At 43.8% G+C, this 18,990-nt stretch overlaps 1 protein-coding gene across 1 annotated transcript in view; it reads right to left on the minus strand.

The window, feature by feature from the left end:
* Positions 1-3,119: 3,119 nt before the first annotated feature.
* The window catches only part of LOC115082071 (consortin-like), a 142,900-nt gene continuing 127,029 nt past the window's right edge, over positions 3,120-18,990 (minus strand). The window contains exons 7-8 of the mRNA XM_029586337.1: positions 10,806-10,941; positions 3,120-4,999 (exon numbers count right to left, since the gene is read on the minus strand). Of these exons, the coding sequence (XP_029442197.1) occupies positions 4,794-4,999; positions 10,806-10,941 (342 nt within the window). The 3' untranslated portion in view covers positions 3,120-4,793. The remainder of the gene's footprint in view (positions 5,000-10,805; positions 10,942-18,990) is intronic.

An 18,990-nucleotide genomic window follows, 5' to 3' on the forward strand; every position in this document is an offset into this window, starting at 1 on the left:
AGGCAGGCAGGGATCAGGAGACAGGCAGGAACTGAAGCAGGCTAGGACTGAAGCGAGCAGGAACTGAAGCAGAACTGGCTACTGGAACCAGACTGGAACTGAAGCAGGACTGGCTACTGGAATCATACAGTAACTGGAGTAGGACTGGCTACTGGAACCAGACAGGAGCTGAAGCAGGACTGGCTACTGGAACTAGACAGGAGCTGAAGCAGGACTGGCTACTGGAACCAGACAGGAGCTGAAGCAGGACTGGCTACTGGAACCTGGAACCAAACTGGAACTGAAGCAGAAACGATTACTGCAAGCAAGCCAAACAGAAGCAAGACTTGGGCACAGAGTGAAACAAGTCTCAGACAGGAACAGAGTCGCTAATGCAATAGCACACTCCGGGGCACGGAGCAACAGAGAACCGCAAGGAACCCCGTTGCAAGGCAAAGACTTGGGCTCCACGGCGGCCTTACATAGGCTGTGGCGTCTGACGTTAAGGATAGGGCGGAGCTTCCAGTGGCGGGAAACAGCCTTCATAAGCGCGGACTGCGCGCGCGCGCCTAGGGAGAAGGCGTCCAGGCAGGGCTTCTCGGCGGCGTCCCCCCCCGCGGGGATGCCGCAAAACAGGCCGCAGACCCTCGGAGACGAGCCGGGACCAAGGAGGTAAGGACCTAGATGCGGCTGCCGCGACTGGGACTGCAAAGCATGCATAGTGTGGCACAATGCTCGTACTTTTACCTGCATACAGAGTGGGACATTTTAAAAAAGATTTTGAAAATTGCCCTCCCTAAGCTCATTAAAAGGTACATTTTAAAAGTCGCATACGGGCGCATGTGTGCTCGCGTTTGCCGGCATGCACACATGGACGCACCGATTTTATAACATTCGCGCATGTTATAAAATCGGCTACCTGCCCGCACATGTGCATGATTTTACATCGACGTGCACATGTGCACACGAATCTTGTCTCAATGCGGTAGGCCATTTTCCCTGTTTCCCTCCCAGTTCACCCCTATAAAGGAGCAAACTTCCTAAACTCCCTACCTAATCTGCTTCCCTTTTATCATATCAGCCCCAACCCCTAAAACCCCACTGACTACCCTAGATTTTTTTAGTTTTGATACTTACCCACAAGTCCGTAGCAGCAGCAGGTTATGCAGTCATCCAATCCCGGTGCGTGCTTCTTCACGACACTGACTTGCTGGCGCTGTCCCAGTCTGCCATTGCTGCACCCATGCCCCGACCACGCCCCTCCCCCCGCATGCCCCTTTTCCCCCAAACCTTCAGTATTCACGTACTGGGAGATATGCGCATGGCTGCGGGCCTCTGAAAATCCGTGCATCCCAGTCATGTGTATCCGGTTTTGCCACGTGTAGGCCTTTTAAAATTTGGCCTTAAGCACGGCATTTGGTGTTTAATGCATTTTAGAAAATAGGCCCCAAAATGCAGGGAGGCAGATTTTCAGGCAGTACAAGTCTAGCCAATGCACCTAGAGCCTATGAAAGTCCAGTATGCTTTCTCCAGTTGTGGGGTGCGGCACCTTGCCTCATAATGTAGATGTGCTGGAGACAGGCAAACCCTCCAATCACATTGCTCCAATGCTTATGTTAGCACATTTGCCAATCAATCTTAATGCTATGTTTTTTTTGGCTTGTCAAATATCCTGCTCATGAAAAGGCAGAATTCACTGTTGATGGTTTTTCTCAAGGTTTTCCCATTCCTTGCAAAAAACCTGCATAATGGGCCAGATTTTCAAAGGGATATGTGCGTACCCCCCCGAAAACCTGGCCGAAGTACCCCCTGCGCGCGCCGAGCCTATGTTGAGTAGGCTCGGCGGCGTGTGCAAGTCCCGGGGCTTTCCTGGAGGTGTGTCGCGGTGGCGTGTCATTTGGGGGCGGGGCCACGGGCGTGGTTCTGGCCCAGGGGGGGTTCGGGGGTGTGGCCGAGGCCTCCGAGACGGCTCCCGGGCCTGGGAATTGCACGCAGGCCCGGCGCGCGCAAGTTAAGCCTGCTTCGGGCAGGCATAACTTGTACAAGAGGTAGGGGGGTTTAGATAGGGCTGGGGGGGTGGGCGGAAGGAAAGTTCCCTGCGAGGCCGCTCCGATTTCGGAGCGGCCTCCGAGGGAACGGAGGCAGGCTGTGCGGTTTGGCGCGCACAGGCTGCCGATTTTGGGCAGCCTTGTGCGCGCACCGACCCCGGATTTTAATGGATATGCGCGGCTACGCGCGTATCTATTACAATCCCGCGTACTCTTGTTTCCGCCTGGTGCGCGAACAAAAGTACGCGCGGGCGCAGATTTATAAAATCTACCCCAATGTGTGCTCAGAGCCGAGAAATAATTCTTTGTTACTTTGTTAGAATAAAGTGCTGGTAAGACAAAAAATTGTAAAAAGAAGTGCTGGGCCAGGTAGCAGGCCTTATTAGGAAAAATTCCTTTACTCATATAATACTGTCTTAAGTGCTTTAGTAATCCACTTGTATAGGAAAAGATAGAGGATACAGCATCTAGCTTGGTGTCTCTGGAAATAGAACATTGTACAAGCTAAACCTCTAGAAGTTAAGCTACTAAGGTTAAGGAACTCATTGAGAAGCATGAGGTATGTGAAGAAGGCAACCTTGTGGCAATTTTCGTCTCTTATGGGACTTCCCAGGTTCTCTTGCAGAGTCATCATATTGGTCAGGGTATTTATAAGATGCCTACTGCTGGGATGTTTAAGTGACACCATTTTTTCAGAAGGATAAGGGCAATCAAAGATGATATAACTGTCTGTGAAACCTTCCTCTAGTCCTCCAACAGGCACACATTTTGCTGTTTACAAGAGTGATTTTTATTTTTTATTAATGCTTTTAGGGCTGTAAGTTTTGGCATTTACTTCCAAGGGACCCAGCATCCATGGCTTGGCCCACAGCATAGCAGCAAAGTAGGATGACCAAGAATGTCTCTCTTCTGGAGTTGTTCCCTTTCGCAGTCATACTGCACATATGGAGGACATGTTCAGGAGAAACAATATGTAGGTCATACAAGCCATTAATTGTATGTCCATATGGATACAAGGCATACTCATCCTGAACCAGATGATGAAATATAAATATGTGAAAATGGAAATTTTTACACATTTTAACAGCTTCCTTGATAAAATTTAATTGTCCTTTATTGTTTTTCTTTTTAATATTCTGCAGAACAGATTTAAAATATCTTATAACAAAAAACCCCTTTAAGTACATGAGTCCTTGATACCAACATCTGATACAACTCTAAATAAATATTTTTCATTATAATCCATGATAAAGATTCAAACATTGATGATATTTTTAACATTTTTTTGGTGCCAGTGCACATACACTTAAAACAATTGAAAGCAGTTGTTGCTTTGTGAATAAACTTAAACGTGTTTTGAACAGTGAAGTCCAACATACAGTAACTCAAAAGTACAATAACCACACAGGAATTATAACAAGATTATTATAAGATGCATGCTCACAACACACCGCACACTGAAACAAAAACAGAAAGAAATAACATGAATTCATCAAATTAATCTAACAAATAAATATGCTGAAAAATAAAATAAAAGTACTGAACCAGCCAGTAACGCTTACAAATATAACAAAATCCCTCTCCTCGTCCACATTATCTCAGCTTTCCACTGTACTTTGTGGTGCAGATATGACTCAAAAGCCAGAAAATCTCTAAAATTACAATAATGTACAATAAGGATCCTTTTGGAGGGCAGGGGAAGGGAGGAGGAGGAAGACTATCAGGTTCTGTTTAAAACCAACATTTTCCATGGAGACTAAAGTTTGAAGTGGTCATTTACAGTTTAAATGAGTCGGACATGGTCTTCTAAAATACACAAGAGGCACATGATATAAGCTTCAGCAAAGCAATTGCCTGTTCCATCACTCGAGTGTGAACCTAGTAGTAAACTACTATTTTAGCAATATTTTAACCATGTTAACATATTACTGGGCCAATAATGCCATGGTCCTACTGCCCTCTGTTTCTTAGTCTTGTACACGATGCATATGGAACCACTGATTATTCTGTAATTGTTAAAGTGCTAATGAATGGATCTGAAACTGAAGTATTGCTTTTATGGATCGTCATTAAATCGCATATACATTATTCAAAAGAAATGAAAAAAAAAACCCAAACATCTTTTAAATCTAAAAATTACATCTTTAGTCGTAGCCTGCTCTATGAGTGTTTGCTCTCAATGGACACACACGCCATCTTTCAAAAGCATGTAAACAATATTTTAAATCATGTCCTCTTCCTAAACATAACATTACAATGGCTGTTTATATATTTCCACAAGATTCCAGTCAGGATACTGAGCTTCAAAAAACTGTTTAAGACAAGTGAAAATGACAAACATAATTACTGAAAGAAAGGCATGTCATTTTCATAAACCCGAACTTATTGCATGATAACTGGATGCACATCTTTGTTCAAACAGCTGTATCTCAAAGCTGCTCTTCTGAAGAGCTTGCAAAGGTTGTGCGGAAATGCGAACGATTACTAGAAGGGGTGTAACGTCTTCCTTTAGTCAATAAATGCTTACTTTGTTTTCAAAGTAAACATTGGAAAATGCCACATCACCATAATTTAACACCTGATTTTTGTTTACACTTCTTGGCACAGGACAGTGCCACTTGCAGGTCTTGTTATTAAAGGTTAGTTTGTCAGTTTAACCTCCATATGTGTGGAACACGCCACCACAGTCTTTATAGAACAATTGCAGAAAACAATTTCACCAGCATCTATGGTAAAGAGATAATGTGCCATTTCTGCCCAGTTGGGCTAGGAGGGGAAGACCCAATGCTTCACTTCCTCTAGTCCTTGAAGAACTTGAGTGTAATATAAATCCATATTGGAGGCAAAGTCAGTACATACAGGGGATTCCATGTCACCAAAAGAGCAGTACAGAGCGGTTCCTCCAACGCTGATGAAGACCGTCACTACACAGAGCAAGATCAGTAGAAGGCAAGAACCCCCTGCAACTTCATCTGCAAAGAGACAAGGGAATGCAGTCAGAAAAATGTTATCTGAATAAGTCTCCCTTCATTTCTTCTATAAAGTACTTCGTAAGATTAATGGTATTAGCTCTTGAGATAAGCAGAAGTTGCTCAGGTATTAAAAGTTGATAGGCAGAAGCTTGAATTTCTTATAAGTCTGATGAATGATATCTCTCCCTTGAAGTGGCCATTCAGTGACAAAGGTCATTAAGCAAAATGAAAACTTTGGGTTTGCTTTCTAAAGGATTTCAAAATCATACCTTCATAACTATTGATTAAAACACCTTTTTTTACATACTCGGTTACACCTAGACTGAGAACAGAATGCAAAGTTTAGGCTCTGCTGTTTCCACATTTTTCTGCTAATTATCATTGTTAGACAATCTATTAAACTTAAAAAAGAATGCATCCCAAATTTTGTATCTGTTTTATTGTACAAGTAAATACATTAAGGGGTAGATTTTCAAACCCTGGCGCGCGTAAATCTCGGGGTTTACATAAGCCTCGTGGCCGGGGCTTATGCACACCGGGCAAATTTTCAAACGGGCCCGGCCACGAGCGAAAACCCTGGGACGCATGTAAGTCCCGGGGCTTTAAAAAGGGGCGGTCCGGGGGGGTGGGGCTAGAGGCTAATAATTTTGTATCATCAGCAAATTTGCTGCCAATTCAAAATTATTCAGTTGTTAAATCACAAGAAGATTGCGAGAAATTACAAGAGGATCTTGCAAGACTGGGCATCCAAATGGCAGATGACGTTTAATGTGGACAAATGCAAAATGATGCATGTAGAGAAGAGCAACCCAAATTATAGCTACACAATGCATAGTTCCACCCAGGAAGAGGATCTAAGTGCCATTGTGGAGAATATGTTGAAATCCTCTGCTCAGTGTGTGGCGGTCAAGAAAGCAAAAAAGAATTCTAGGAATTATTAGGAAAGGAATGGAGAATAAAACAGAGGCATTATGATATCACTCCGTGGTGTGACCACAGCTTAAGTATTGTGTGCAATTCTGGTCACCACATCTCAAGACAGATATAACGAAATTAGAAAAGGTAAAGAGAAGGGAAGGCCAAAATGATAAAGGGGATGGAATAATTCTCCTATGAGAAAAGGCTAAATGGGTTAAGGCTCTTCAGCTAGGAGAAGAGATGACTGAGGGGAGATATGACAGAGGTCTATAAAATAATGAGTAGAGTGGAACTAGTAAAAACAAATTAGTCATTTACTCTTTCAAAAATTACAAATACTAGGGAACAGACAATGAAGTTACTAGGTAATATATTTAAGACAAATAGGAGAAAATAGTTTACTTAACACATAATTAAACCTGGAATCCATTGTCAGAGGATGTGGTAAAATCTGTTTGTTAGGTTTAAAAAAGGTCGGGATAAGTTCCTGGAAGAAAAGTCCATATTTCATTATTAAGGGAGACTTGGGGAAATCCACTGCTTATCCCTAGTATAAGAGCATGGAATCCATCAACCTTTCGGGTTCTTGCCAGGTATTGCAACTTGGTGTCACACAGCATGAGCGGTCTTTGGCTGGCTGAAGGACAGATTATGGTCTGGATTCCAGTTTTCTCTTGCACACTTTTATTATATACAGTCAAATGAAACAGGGAAACAGCTTACCTCAGCAATACCTCTTACAACACATCAACCAAGCAGTAGTTAAATGGAGCTGCCTTCTCCTTGTCTTCTAAGGGCCTCTTTTGCTCTCCTCTGAGCCTATGCTTTATTCCTGCTCAGAGGAGACACCCTCCCCCAGAATGTCCTGTGTTAAGATGGACCAGCCCTTATCTTCTAGTCAGCTGCAGACTCAGGCAAACCAGACTCCTTATTCTGATTTGGAATCTGAGCATTCTTGGGATTATGATATTGAGTCTGAAGACTATGATGAACAAGAGAAATCTACTGGTCTCCCCTCAGACTCTTCTTTTCCATCAGAAGGGAGAAAGCCTCCTCTGAAAGACCTTTCCTTTACTATGTTTACTAATGAAATGGCAGAGATCATTCGATTTGAGTTGGAAAAGGAGGTTGGGCCTATTGCACAAATGTTGGGCTCCAGTTCCTGAATCCCCCAAAGATGTTGTGGTATTACCCATCTATGATATCCTTAACGATGTACAAATGAGAATGCACAAAAGGTAACGGCCCCTGTGAAGTTTTCTCCCTCAGGAGCATGGTCGATGCAAGGGCATTAGTCGACATAGGCAAATCTTTAATCTTGTCCCCCCACACCCCGACTTACCTGCTTGCTGCTGCTCTAGTACAGCATCCCTTCCTGCCATTGATTCAGCACTCCCTGCTTTGATGGAGGTGGCTCTTACACAACATTCTCCTCTTTCGCCGCCATTCAATTTCCAATATCTGTCCTTCTGCCTCTTTCTCCCATTCTCCACTATTTGCCCTCTTGCCTCCTTCCTTCCTGCATGTGGCCACAAATGATACTGCTAGGTATCCACTGGAACATAACAAAAGTGACTTCATGGCTTTGGGAGAGAGAGAGTGAAGCACTTAGGTGAGCAGGTAGAGTCTCCAGAATGTGAAGAAATACAGCCTGCATAGACATTGATGATGCTGATGCACTGATGTTATCCAGGCTAAGATTTACCATCTTCTGGATCCTTCTATTCAACTCAGTGAAAATGTCCAATGCCAAAAGTGCTTGGTGAGCAGAAGGAGTGATCACATCATCTTTTGATACCTGAGGTGTATCAGTGGCCACACCATGGGGTAGATTTTCAAATACCGCGAATAGGCGTACTTTTGTTGGCGCTCCAGGCGCCAACAAAAGTACGCTGGATCGGCGCTCCAGGCGCAAACAAAAGTACGGGATCGGCGCGCGCAAGGCTATCGATTCCGTATAGCCGGCACGCACCGAGCCGCGCAGCCTACCTCCGTTCCCTCCAAGGGCGCTCCGAAATCGGAGCGGCCTCGAACGGAACTTTCCTTTGCCCTCCCCTCACCTTCCCCTCCCTTCCCCTACCTAACCCACCCGCCCGGCCCTGTCTAAACCCCTCACTTACCTTTGTCGGGGGATTTACGCCTCCCGGAGGGAGGCGTAAATCCCCGCGCGCCAGCGGGCCGCTAGCGCGCCGGGACGCGACCTGGGGGCGGGTCCGGAGGGCGCGGCCACGCCCCCGGACCGTAGCCATGCCCCCGAGCCCGCCCCCGGAACGCTCCCGACACGCCCCGAAAACGCTGCTGCGCTCGGTCCCGCCCCCGACACGCCCCCGACACGCCCCCTCCGAAAACCCCGGGACTTATGCGAGTCCCGGGGCTCTGCGCGCGCCGGTAGGCCTATGTAAAATAGGCTCACCGGCGCGCAGGGCCCTGCTCGCCTAAATCCGCCCGGATTTGGGCGGATTTAGGCGAGCAGGGCTCTTAAAATCCGCCCCCATGAGCACTTGGATGCTGTCTCAAGAATAAGTGGCTCTCTCTGTGTAGATGCTCAGAAGGATGTACAGCTAAAGTCAGTATCTCAGTGCTCCTGGCATTGGGCATTGATAGGGATCAATGTTGATGCTTCTTTGCCTTTGTCTGATGCATTGATGCCACTTTCATGATAGCAACGATGAAATGGAATCCTTCATTTCATTGGGTGAGAGAAGCTAGATGACATCTTGTTTCCTTGGCCCTTATCAGTGCTTGACTTTGATGAAAGTTGATGCGCCACCAGTGTCCGGTGTTGTTCCTGGACTTTTTGATGTTGATGCCAACAATGCTGATGGGCTTACTAGACCCAAAAAGCTTCTCCATGAGCTCTAAATGGGTCCAATGGCCTCTGGAAGTAATCTTGCCACAAGAGTTACAACCAGACACATTGGGGATAATATGTAATCACTGATTAGGTTGCTAACTTTGGCTAACTTTGATGGGATATTCAGTGATGCAGCTGCAGTCCTGAATATAACTAGCTATCTTAAAGATAGCCATATAACTTTATCTGGCTAATTTTAGGACTACTCTTTGGTACAACCAGAGTTAGCCCCACGGCCCCTTTCGATGATGTCATCAGGGTGTCTCCTCTTCAGTCCTATAAAAGGGCCCTTCGTCAATTCTCCAATGCCTTTGCAAGGAGCCAGTCCGCTCCTGGACTTCTCATCTTTGCCAACTTCAAGGCACTCCGTTCTTCATGGGAATTCCCTCCTCGTCTTCTGTGGTTCCTGGTCTCTCGTCGGATCCCGTGTCCTTGTCTTCAGATGTCCAGATGTTCCTGCCTTCAGTTGTCCTTGCCTTCATCCCTGATTTTCTCACCCTTAGATATTCCAGATGTCCTCGTCTACAGATGTTCCGCCTTCAGGCGTTTACTCCTTCCGGCTCCTCTCCTTGGAAGCCTTGTCCTTGGATGTCCTGGTTCCGAATTCGACTCCTAGCTTCCTGCCGTCCTCTGTTTAGCTTCTACTTGATCTTCTGGTGTGTTTTCCATTTCGGGTCTGAAGTTTCGTCTTCTTCTGGTTGACCTGTCAGGTGCGTCGATCACGCTGGGTCACTGAAGCCTCTGCTCAGGTCGGATGCTGCTTTGAGTGTTGTTCGGATTCTGCTTCATGCTGAGTTTTAACCCTGCTGTTGTTTTTCCGCTCATCAAGTGTCCTCATCGATGTTCCTCTCCTTTGATGTCCTTTCTCCAGATGTCCTAGTACACCCGGCTCTTTACTTCGGATGTCTCAGGCTCCGGGGCCAGTCCTAGTCTTCCCAGCGGATCCTGCTTCTAGTTGACATTCTAGCACGTTTTCCACATCAGGTTTGAAGTTTCGCCTTCTTCTGGATGACCCTCAGGTGCGTCGATCACGCTGGGTTACTGAAGCTTTCTCTAACTGGACTCTGCTTCCTGAGCTGCCCGGATCCTCTCTTCTTCCTGAGCTTTAGCCTTGCCTATTTGCCTAGTGTCTTCGTCCTGACCATGTCTCCAAGTGCCTTCATCTTGACCATGTCTTCAAGTGTCTTCGCCTTGTTTCAGTACCATCGTCTGTCCTTGACCTCTGTCCATCCTGTTACATATGTCGCTTCCAGGTGGCAGGTCCGAAAGGGCTATCGAGTGGCCGGAGGGCTACCACAGAGACCAGCATTGCGTTGTTGGGTCACTTCTGGTGCATTCAGGTTCAGCAGAGGTCAGAGCTCCTGGTCTTCAACCTGTCCGTCCGAGCTTCGACACGTCTTGCCTGCCTCGGCGCTTCCTCGGAGCTCCTCTGCAGTTGCGCCATGGTCCAAGGTCACACTTACCTCCCCAGAATTGGGACCGCTCCTTAGCGCTACAGCAACAGAGAGAAAGCCACCCCAAAAGAAAAATGCATCAATTATGAAAAAAATTAAAAGGCGGAGTAAACTCTTTAGGCCTGTATGCCAAAGGTAGAGCCGATTTGAAAAAACAAAAAGGAAACTTAAAAAATGACTAGGCACCAATAAAGGGGAATTGAAGAGAGAGAGACAACTGCAATTGAAAAACCATGATCTTTCAGAAAAATATAAGAAAAAAAAGTAATTTTTTGATTATTCTGTGGAGCTGACAAAAGACAACTGTGGAAAGTAATGGAACTAAAAAAGGCCCTGCATGTGATCATTAGTGAAGGAAGTCCTGCACATACTCATTAAAGCATCCAGACAAGTTAAGAGTCTGAATATATGGTCCCACCTGGGCTCTGTCAGCTGATGGCACCTATCATGAGGACTAGCATATCCTGCTTGCCCTCAGAGAACAAGGCACCATCCTTTTTTAAATCTTAGACATTTTGATGTGCTTCTTACAAATCAGAAACTCTTAAATATTAGTTTAGAGATTATTATCAAAACTTACCCTGATCCAAGGCATCATCCATTTCCTGAAACCTCACCCGTCTCTTTGTTTGTTTCTGCTGGATTTCAACGACATTCTTTTCTTCACCATCATTTCGTTTCTTTAGTATGGACACCAGACCCTCAGCAGGAATAATCTGTTGTGAGAGTTTATAAGAAAGAGAGTCATATGAAACCCATTCTATTAGAACAGAGGTTGGGTAGATAAAATTATACTAATTCTGAGAGTCTCTGACAATACCGAGATAGTATCACAACACTCTAACCAACTGCAATCTCTTATTATCCTCTTGTCAAGCATATAATATTCCTAGAATATATATTTACCATTAATTAAATGTTATATATGTCACTTGAATCCAGGGTGTCAATTCATATTCTTAGGGAGTAGAAAGGTTAGCAGCTCTCCAAGGACTCTCAAGGTGGCTCAGTTTACCGGTGTACTTCCTTCAGAGTTTTCATGAAGTTGGAAATGACCCTCTTCTATTTATTCAGTCAATTCCCAGAATTGGCTGGAAAGAACAAGATGAATGGTCTCTTTGGACTCTAAACTTGTCAGCAACATAAGAAATGCCACACTAGATCAGACCAATGGTCCTTTGAGTCCAGCATTCTGTTTCCAGCAGCTGCTGATCCAGATCGCATAGAAGAAGCACCCAACAGATCCTAATGGGGAGATCTATTCACTGCTGTTCACTCCCAGCTCCTGGCAGGAAGAGGTGGCATTCTTGAAGCCTACCAGGCTAATAGATGTTAATAGATTTGTCCTACAGAAATTTGTACAAATCTTTTATAAAAGCTATACTATCAACATTGACCATATCCTCTGGGCAACAAATTCCACAGCTTGTGTGCTGTCTGAAAAATGATTTTCTTAAATTTGTTTTTAGTCTTCTTACCAGTTAGTTTCCTAGTCCTAACACTAGTCTTAGTAGGGTAAATAACTGGTTCCTATTTACTTGTTTCACATCCTTCTCAGTCATCTCTTCTCCAAGCTGAAGGGCCCTAAACATTTAAGTCTTTTTATCATATGTGAGTCTTTTCTTAACCATTAACTTTTTGTTGCTTTTCTCTGTACTTTTTCTGATTCTGCCAAGTCTATTTTGAAAAAAGGATAATCAACTAGCTCCATATTTTCAAAACAAGCATAAACTTATAATTGTCTATTCTTAAGGAAATCAATAGGGACATCAGAACTAAAAGTCCATGCAGGCAGAAACGGTAAAACCAGGACTGGATCAACCTTTGCTGAAAATCTGGAGCCAGCTGCCAACTCTATTTTGAGACGAGACTACCAGATCTGTACACAGTACTCACGATGTGGTCATACTATGTTAATGCTGTTTCAATTCCCAATCTTTAAATCTTTTACTGGCTTGAGAAAGATGTGGAGTTCAGGCATTTCAAAGTCCAAATTCATGACATATTAAGATTTTCTGTTCTGGTACCTCAAAATACAATTTCTCTACCACTAGAAAACAAAAGGTTGCTGGTTTTAATACTAAGAATTCTTGTGAGTAAAATTTATTAGGAAATGTGCTAAAATATGATACGAGCAAGGACATAATATATTTGTAAAATCTTGGTATGTAATACGTTATATTATTTTTGCCTTTGGATTATCTCATCTAAATTCTAGCAGTAGTTAAGCAAACTTTGTACCAAAACCATAAGCATCTTCATATTACCCACTGGGCAAGTATATTATTTCTTAAGATACATTTGTCCAGACTGTAAAACATTCACATAGGCCTGGATTTATTAAAATGCACTAAATATCACATGCGATGGGAAAGGGGTAATAGGCTGTTTATTGCAAAATGTGCTATCTTAGTGCTTCGCATAGGTATTACCGCAGACTGTGATAACTTTTTGATGGACTCTCTACCTGGGTAACATCAAGCTAGGTTGAGAGAACATTGCACAAATCTCAGCTTTGTGTGAGTTTCCTCACTCCGAAGGTCATCAAATCTTCACAAGAGTGCACTGTTCTGTTTGTACGTCGCACTCTGCATGTCAAAGCGGCCCCTAACCCCTACACTACTACCTAAACCTCACCTCGGGTAACTGGATGGGCCTCATATAGAGGTATAAGTACATACCTAGTATAAGTACATACCTAGTATGAGTGCCTTATAGCAAGTCTCTCTCTCTCTCTCCCCCCAGCAGCTTAAAATACTGAAAACGCTATTTGCGAAAACATCGCTAAGTGCGATAAAGCCATATCACATGGCTTAATGCAAATGAAAAAGGTGTAGTTAAAATCCGTGTTAAAACTGTGCGATATGGCTTCACCAATTGAAAAGCCAGCCCACTTGGCCAGAAACCCCGCCCCAAACTCCTCCCCTTTTCCTAATTTGCATCGCACCATGCGTTATGGGGTTTTCACATGCGAAAACACCTTAACGCATGTGAAAACAACATATAGCACTTTGAAAAATGACCCCCATAGTTTGCTAAAGATAGTCTTTGTCCAGGAGACATCTTAGCAACTGTATGCACGGGAAGCAACCATTATGGTGTCCCACAATGCCTTGCTGTTAATAGCTCTCATTACCGTTTTACTTTCATGAATATTAGCAAGATAAAGAAGTTTAAAAATATTACTAAGGCTGGTTTTAACTTTCTCTGAGTACCAGTATGCTCCATGGCTTTTGTGTGGTGTCCATCAGCGGTAATTTCATTGAACTTTAAAGCTTAGCTGCACAATCAAATTTTAAACAAGCTGATGCATGCCAGTTAAAGGGCTCCACCGTGATCTGGCTTCTGTCAATCAGCTCTCTGACTTGTCCTGTTTGCTAAGTCAGTGTGTCCTTAATCTGCTTCCTCCAGCATTGACTGCTCAGTGATACAGGAAGGCAGGAAAAATATTAACTAAGCCAGCTTGGTTGCAGAAGCGACAGACTAAACCAGGGTCCTTTAATGGTTTGAACCAGCTTATTTTAAAGTCAAGTTATTTTGGTGGTGGATGAAGAGTCCCAACACTGCATCCGCGTTCCTATTGTTTAAACCGTTTTGTGTGCCACTGCAGATAGCAGTATAGAACAATTTTTAAATAGATGAAATAGATAAATAGTTTGTAATTTTTACTATTCAATAAAAAACATGATTATAAAGACAGGTTTGTTTTTATTAGTATTAGACAACACATACCAAATAAAACAGCACATAATTGACCCTTTTACATATTATGTTATCCATAATAATGGAAACTAGTGAAATCAGTAAGATAAAACTTGTGCATTCCCAATAATCCTAGCTTTGAACCCTTATTCCTGCCACCCTCTCCCCCCAGGAGAGATTAACTCTATGATCTCACACTCTGCCACCCCCCTCCCACCCCCCCAGGGCATTAATTCATTCAGAATCAAACCTCTCTATGTGGCAAGAAATGTATATTTTATATATAAATATTATTCCCAAATAGCCAGTGTAGTTTGTTTTTTCTTAGGAGAATCAGCTTTTGCTGCCAAAAGTTCCACGAGAAGACAACTATAGACTTCTTCCTCTACTGTATAAATAAAGAAGCATCCAATGATCACCAGCCGCAGAGAATAACCTTCTGTGCCAAGAGAAAGACAATCAGCGACCTCATCTTCTTCAATTTCATACCAGGAGGAAAATATGATAAATCTTCAAACAAAGCAGAATCGGCCAAAAATCCTACTTTGCAAGCCAGAATCTTATCAACAAATCAAAACACCTCAACCAGAAATGATGCCTAACATCAGATAGCCAAAATAAATGGCCCTAAGAACCCATATCTTTATTGCATTTAATACATAATTCAAGAGGATGCAATTTTTACCCTGTATGCACAGCTTTGTGATAAATAAAACCTCATCAAAAAATGATATTGAGCTTCTCTTAATCTTACATTAAGGGTGATATTATTAATATGAGAGAAGCAGTTAATAAATGTATCTAATGTGAGTTGGAGGTGAAGATCTTATGCCCACTTCTCAAAAAGAACTTCTATAATTCCAATCTTCCTCAAAGGATAATAACCATTTATGTAACACAGAAAGTTTGTGTCTACTCGGATTTACATAGATACAGAGGAAAAGCGTCATAGTGGACATTCTGTGAAATCCTTGGCTCAGTGTGCAGTGGAGGTCAAAAAAGCAAATAGAATGTTAGGAATGGAGAATAAAATGGAGAATGTCATAATACCTTTGTATTGTTCCATGGTGGCACCACATCTAGAATACTGTATACTATTCTGGTTGCTGTGTCTTAAAAAAGATATAGTTGCATTGGAAAAGATACAGAGAAGGGCAACCAAAATGATAATGGAGATGCAATGGCTTCCTTATGAGGAAAAGCTAAAGAGGTTAGGGCTGTTCATCTTGGAGAACAGACAGCTGAGGGAAAATATGATAGAGGTCTATAAAATAATAAATGGTATAGAATGAATAAATGTAAATTGGTTATTTATTCTTTCAAAAAATAGTGGTCCATATCCAAAAGCATTTAGCCGGATAACTGAGAAGTTATCCAGCTAAATTAAAATTTGGGCACTTAGCTAGCTAAATTCTAGTTGGATAATAAGCTCTCTGGCTAAACGTTACCTAGATAAGTTAGGGGAGTTCCAGAGGCATAACTAGGAGAAGTTGAGTTAGCCAAATAAGTTATCCAGCTAACTCTGAGATTCAGTAAACCGGATAAATTATCCTGTCCTAAAGATAGCTGGAAAAATTTATCTGGCTAACTTTAAGACAGCTGAGTATATTCAGTGGCTGTGCCACTGTATATACAGCGAATAGTTAGCCAGAGAAGTTTATCCTGCTATCTCAGTTGCACAGCAGCTGAATATGGACCTCACAAAGGCTAGGGAATACTCCATGAAGTTAGTAAGAAGCACATTTAAAACAAATCAAGGAAACTTCTTTTTCACTCAATGCATAATTAAGCTCTGGAATTCATTGCTGGAGGATGTGGTTAAGGCAGTTAGCATAGCTCACTTTAGAAAAGGTTTGGACAAGTTCCTAGAGGAGATATCCATATGAAGAATAGCCGCTATTTATCACTGCATTAGCTACATGGGATCTATTTACTGTATGGGTCTTGCCAGGTACTTGTTTCCTAGATTGGCCACTGTTGGAAACAGAATACTGGGCTTGATAGACTCTCAGTCTGACCCAGTATGGCAATTCTTATGTCTTTAAACAACTCCCATCTGTGCGCTATAAGATTTTCTCTACGTAAAGACTAAATATAATGTCTAAGTCATAAGTACCCAAAGAAGTCTCTGCTGACTATGCAATAAGAGTGTTGTAGTTCCTCAAAAGATATAATTACTACGTGGCTATCCATTAACTGAAATATACTAATTATGCCCTTTTGAGACCAAGAATCAAAAATACTTGGATGCATTTCAAGCATCCCTATTCCCTACTATAGGTAAAAAAGGAGAAACACTGAAATTTAGCTGGAATTTCAAACAAACCCATTTCCATGTTTTCTATAAGGATAAAACTAAATGATGACTTTTGCGATGAGGTGGTAACCTGGAAGAAGCAGCATGTAAAACATAAATTGGAACTAGGGGAAAGAAAGTACGTTCCACAGTATTATGGTGGATAGTAATTTGTTTTTGGTAACTAATCTACAATATGTCTTAGATTAGCTGCCAAATTATATAATTTGATATTGGTTAACCCCCAACCTGCCTGTATTCCCTCAGCTGAGATAAAAGTAAGCCTAGCTGTCTTCCCTTTCCATAGATAGTTCTGTAGCTATCTCACTAATAATCTGTCTTTCCATTTAAGTACAGTGGGAGAAAACTGAAAACATAAATCCACTTAGGGAGAATCACCATTTTAAAAAGATGAATTTTCCCCAACAAAGAGAAGCCCAGGCATGCAAAAGCTTATTGGTAGATTCAAGCATGTGAGACACATTCAGTTTGTAAAGATTAGAAAGATCACAAGGCAAAGCTATCCCCAAATATTTTATAGAGTCAGCAGCCCACTTGAGAGGGAAGTCATCTTTCCAAAGATCCTTCGGTTTGCCTGCCACTGACAAGGCCTCTAATTTCTCTAAATTTAGTTGCAAGCCAATCACATTGACATATTTTAGCTTCTTCCTGTAAAACTGCATGCAAAGACTTCCTAGGATTAGTGAAATGTATTAACAGATCATCAGCAAATGCTGCAAGCTAAATTGGTGTTCTCCTAAGGAAACACCACAAATTCCTTCATGAGATTGAACTGTTCGAATCAAGAGGTCCAAGGAGAGTTTAAAAAGCAAGGGAAAAAGAGGCAGCCCTGCCTAGTTCCCCTTTGTAAATAAAGATCTTGAGAAAATACACCATTAACACCATTGCTGCCATAGGATTATGATAAAGTACACAAACAAAATCCAAACTGCAAACAGAATTACCCAATTTACATGGTCAAATGCCTTTTCAACATCAAAACTGATCAAGAGAGATTCCAAATTACCTCAACAGGAGCAATCAGTAGAGGCAATAATTTTCCATACATTCCCGACTGCATATCGACGTTTAACAAAACCCACTTGCTCTTAGAACTCCGGATAAACAGTCCACCAATACTTTACATCAAAGTTTATTAATAAAATATGTCTATGGGATCCCACTAGCAGAAGGTCTTGACCTGATTTTTGTAACACTGTAATTAAACATTAAGGGGCAGATTTTATAAATCTGCGCACACGCGTACTTTTGTTCGCGCACCGGGGTTGGCGTGCACAAGGCTACCCAAAATCGGCAGCCTGCACGCACCGAGCCGCGCAGCCTGCCTCCGTTCCCTCCACCACCCCCCCCCCCCCCCCCCGCACCTTCCCTTCCCTTCCCCTACCTAACCCACCCCCCCGGCCCTATCTAACCCCCCCCCGACCTTTCAGGTCGATACTCTAAGGCCGCGGTAGAAACAGTGCGGCAGTGTCAGGTGCACCCTCGTTCCCCGAACGCACAGTTCTCTTCACCTACCGCTCTATACTCTCTTCTAATTGCATGCAAATGCATGCCGCGGCTGTGAAGCCTTAGGCAAGCGTTAGGCCCGCGCAACCCATTTTACTGTATTGAGCGCCTATACAGTATCCTGGGTTTGCGGGCCTAACGCTTCACGGCCGCGCTGGTATCTGTCATTTCAAATGTCATTTCAAATGACATTTGCAATGACAGGTACCAGGAAGTGGACAGTTATGTTCCCCGATGCTCGGCAAACTATCCCCCAGCCCCCGCTCACCTGCCCTGGCCCTGGCACGGGCATTCATTCGCTGCCGGCGGGGGCCGTGCATTCATCCAGTGGCCCCCGCCGGCAGAGCATGAATGCCCGTGCAATTTCGGCGCTCAAGGCGTGACGTCACGTCATGTGACTGCCTTGAGCACCGAAATCGCACGGGCATTCATTCGCTGCCGGCGGGGGCCGTGCATTCATCCAGGCAGAGGGAGCCGGAGGCCGCCTTCGCCACCGGCTCCCTCTACCTGGATGAATGCACGCCCACCCGGCCGCCTTGAGCGCCAAAATCGCACGGGCATTCATTCACTGCCGGCGGGGGCCGCTGGATGAATGCACGGCCCCTGCCGGCAGTGAATGAATGCCCGTGCGATTTCGGCGCTCATGCCTTGAGCGCCGAAATCGCACGGGCATTCATTCACTGCCGGCGGGGGCCGTGCATTCATCCAGGCAGAGGGAGCCGGTGGCCGCTTTCGCCGCCGGCTCCCTCTGCCTGGATGAATGCGCCCACCCGGCCGCCTTGAGCGCCGAAATCGGGAGGAGAGGAGAAGGGAGAAGGGACTACCGTAGCAGGCCCGAGCCTTGCTACTTTTTCGGTTTGTTTTTTTTTTTGCTTCGGGAGGAGGGGACAGGACTGGGGCTGCACCGGAGACCGGACGGGGCCAGGGCAGGTAAGCAATGTTTTTACACTTTTTTTACACCATTTTTTACACTTTATTCCCGTTTACATTTTCGAACACCACACTAACACCACACTAACACCAAGTAGAGGGTAGCGGTAAACTAACAGGTTAAGGACGCGGCAAAATAGCGGGTTACAAAGGAGATAATCTGAGCGCGCGTCACAGTATCGGAGGGGAATAGCTAATTCCTTCATTATACAGCTAATTCGTTCATTTACATATCATATACATGCTGCGTGCGGAAAGGGTTATGCGTCTGTTTTAAGAAGCGCTAAGGACGCGTGAAACTGGAGACTGT

Source organism: Rhinatrema bivittatum, unplaced genomic scaffold, assembly GCF_901001135.1.
Source record: "Rhinatrema bivittatum unplaced genomic scaffold, aRhiBiv1.1, whole genome shotgun sequence".
Classification (NCBI taxonomy): domain Eukaryota; kingdom Metazoa; phylum Chordata; class Amphibia; order Gymnophiona; family Rhinatrematidae; genus Rhinatrema; species Rhinatrema bivittatum.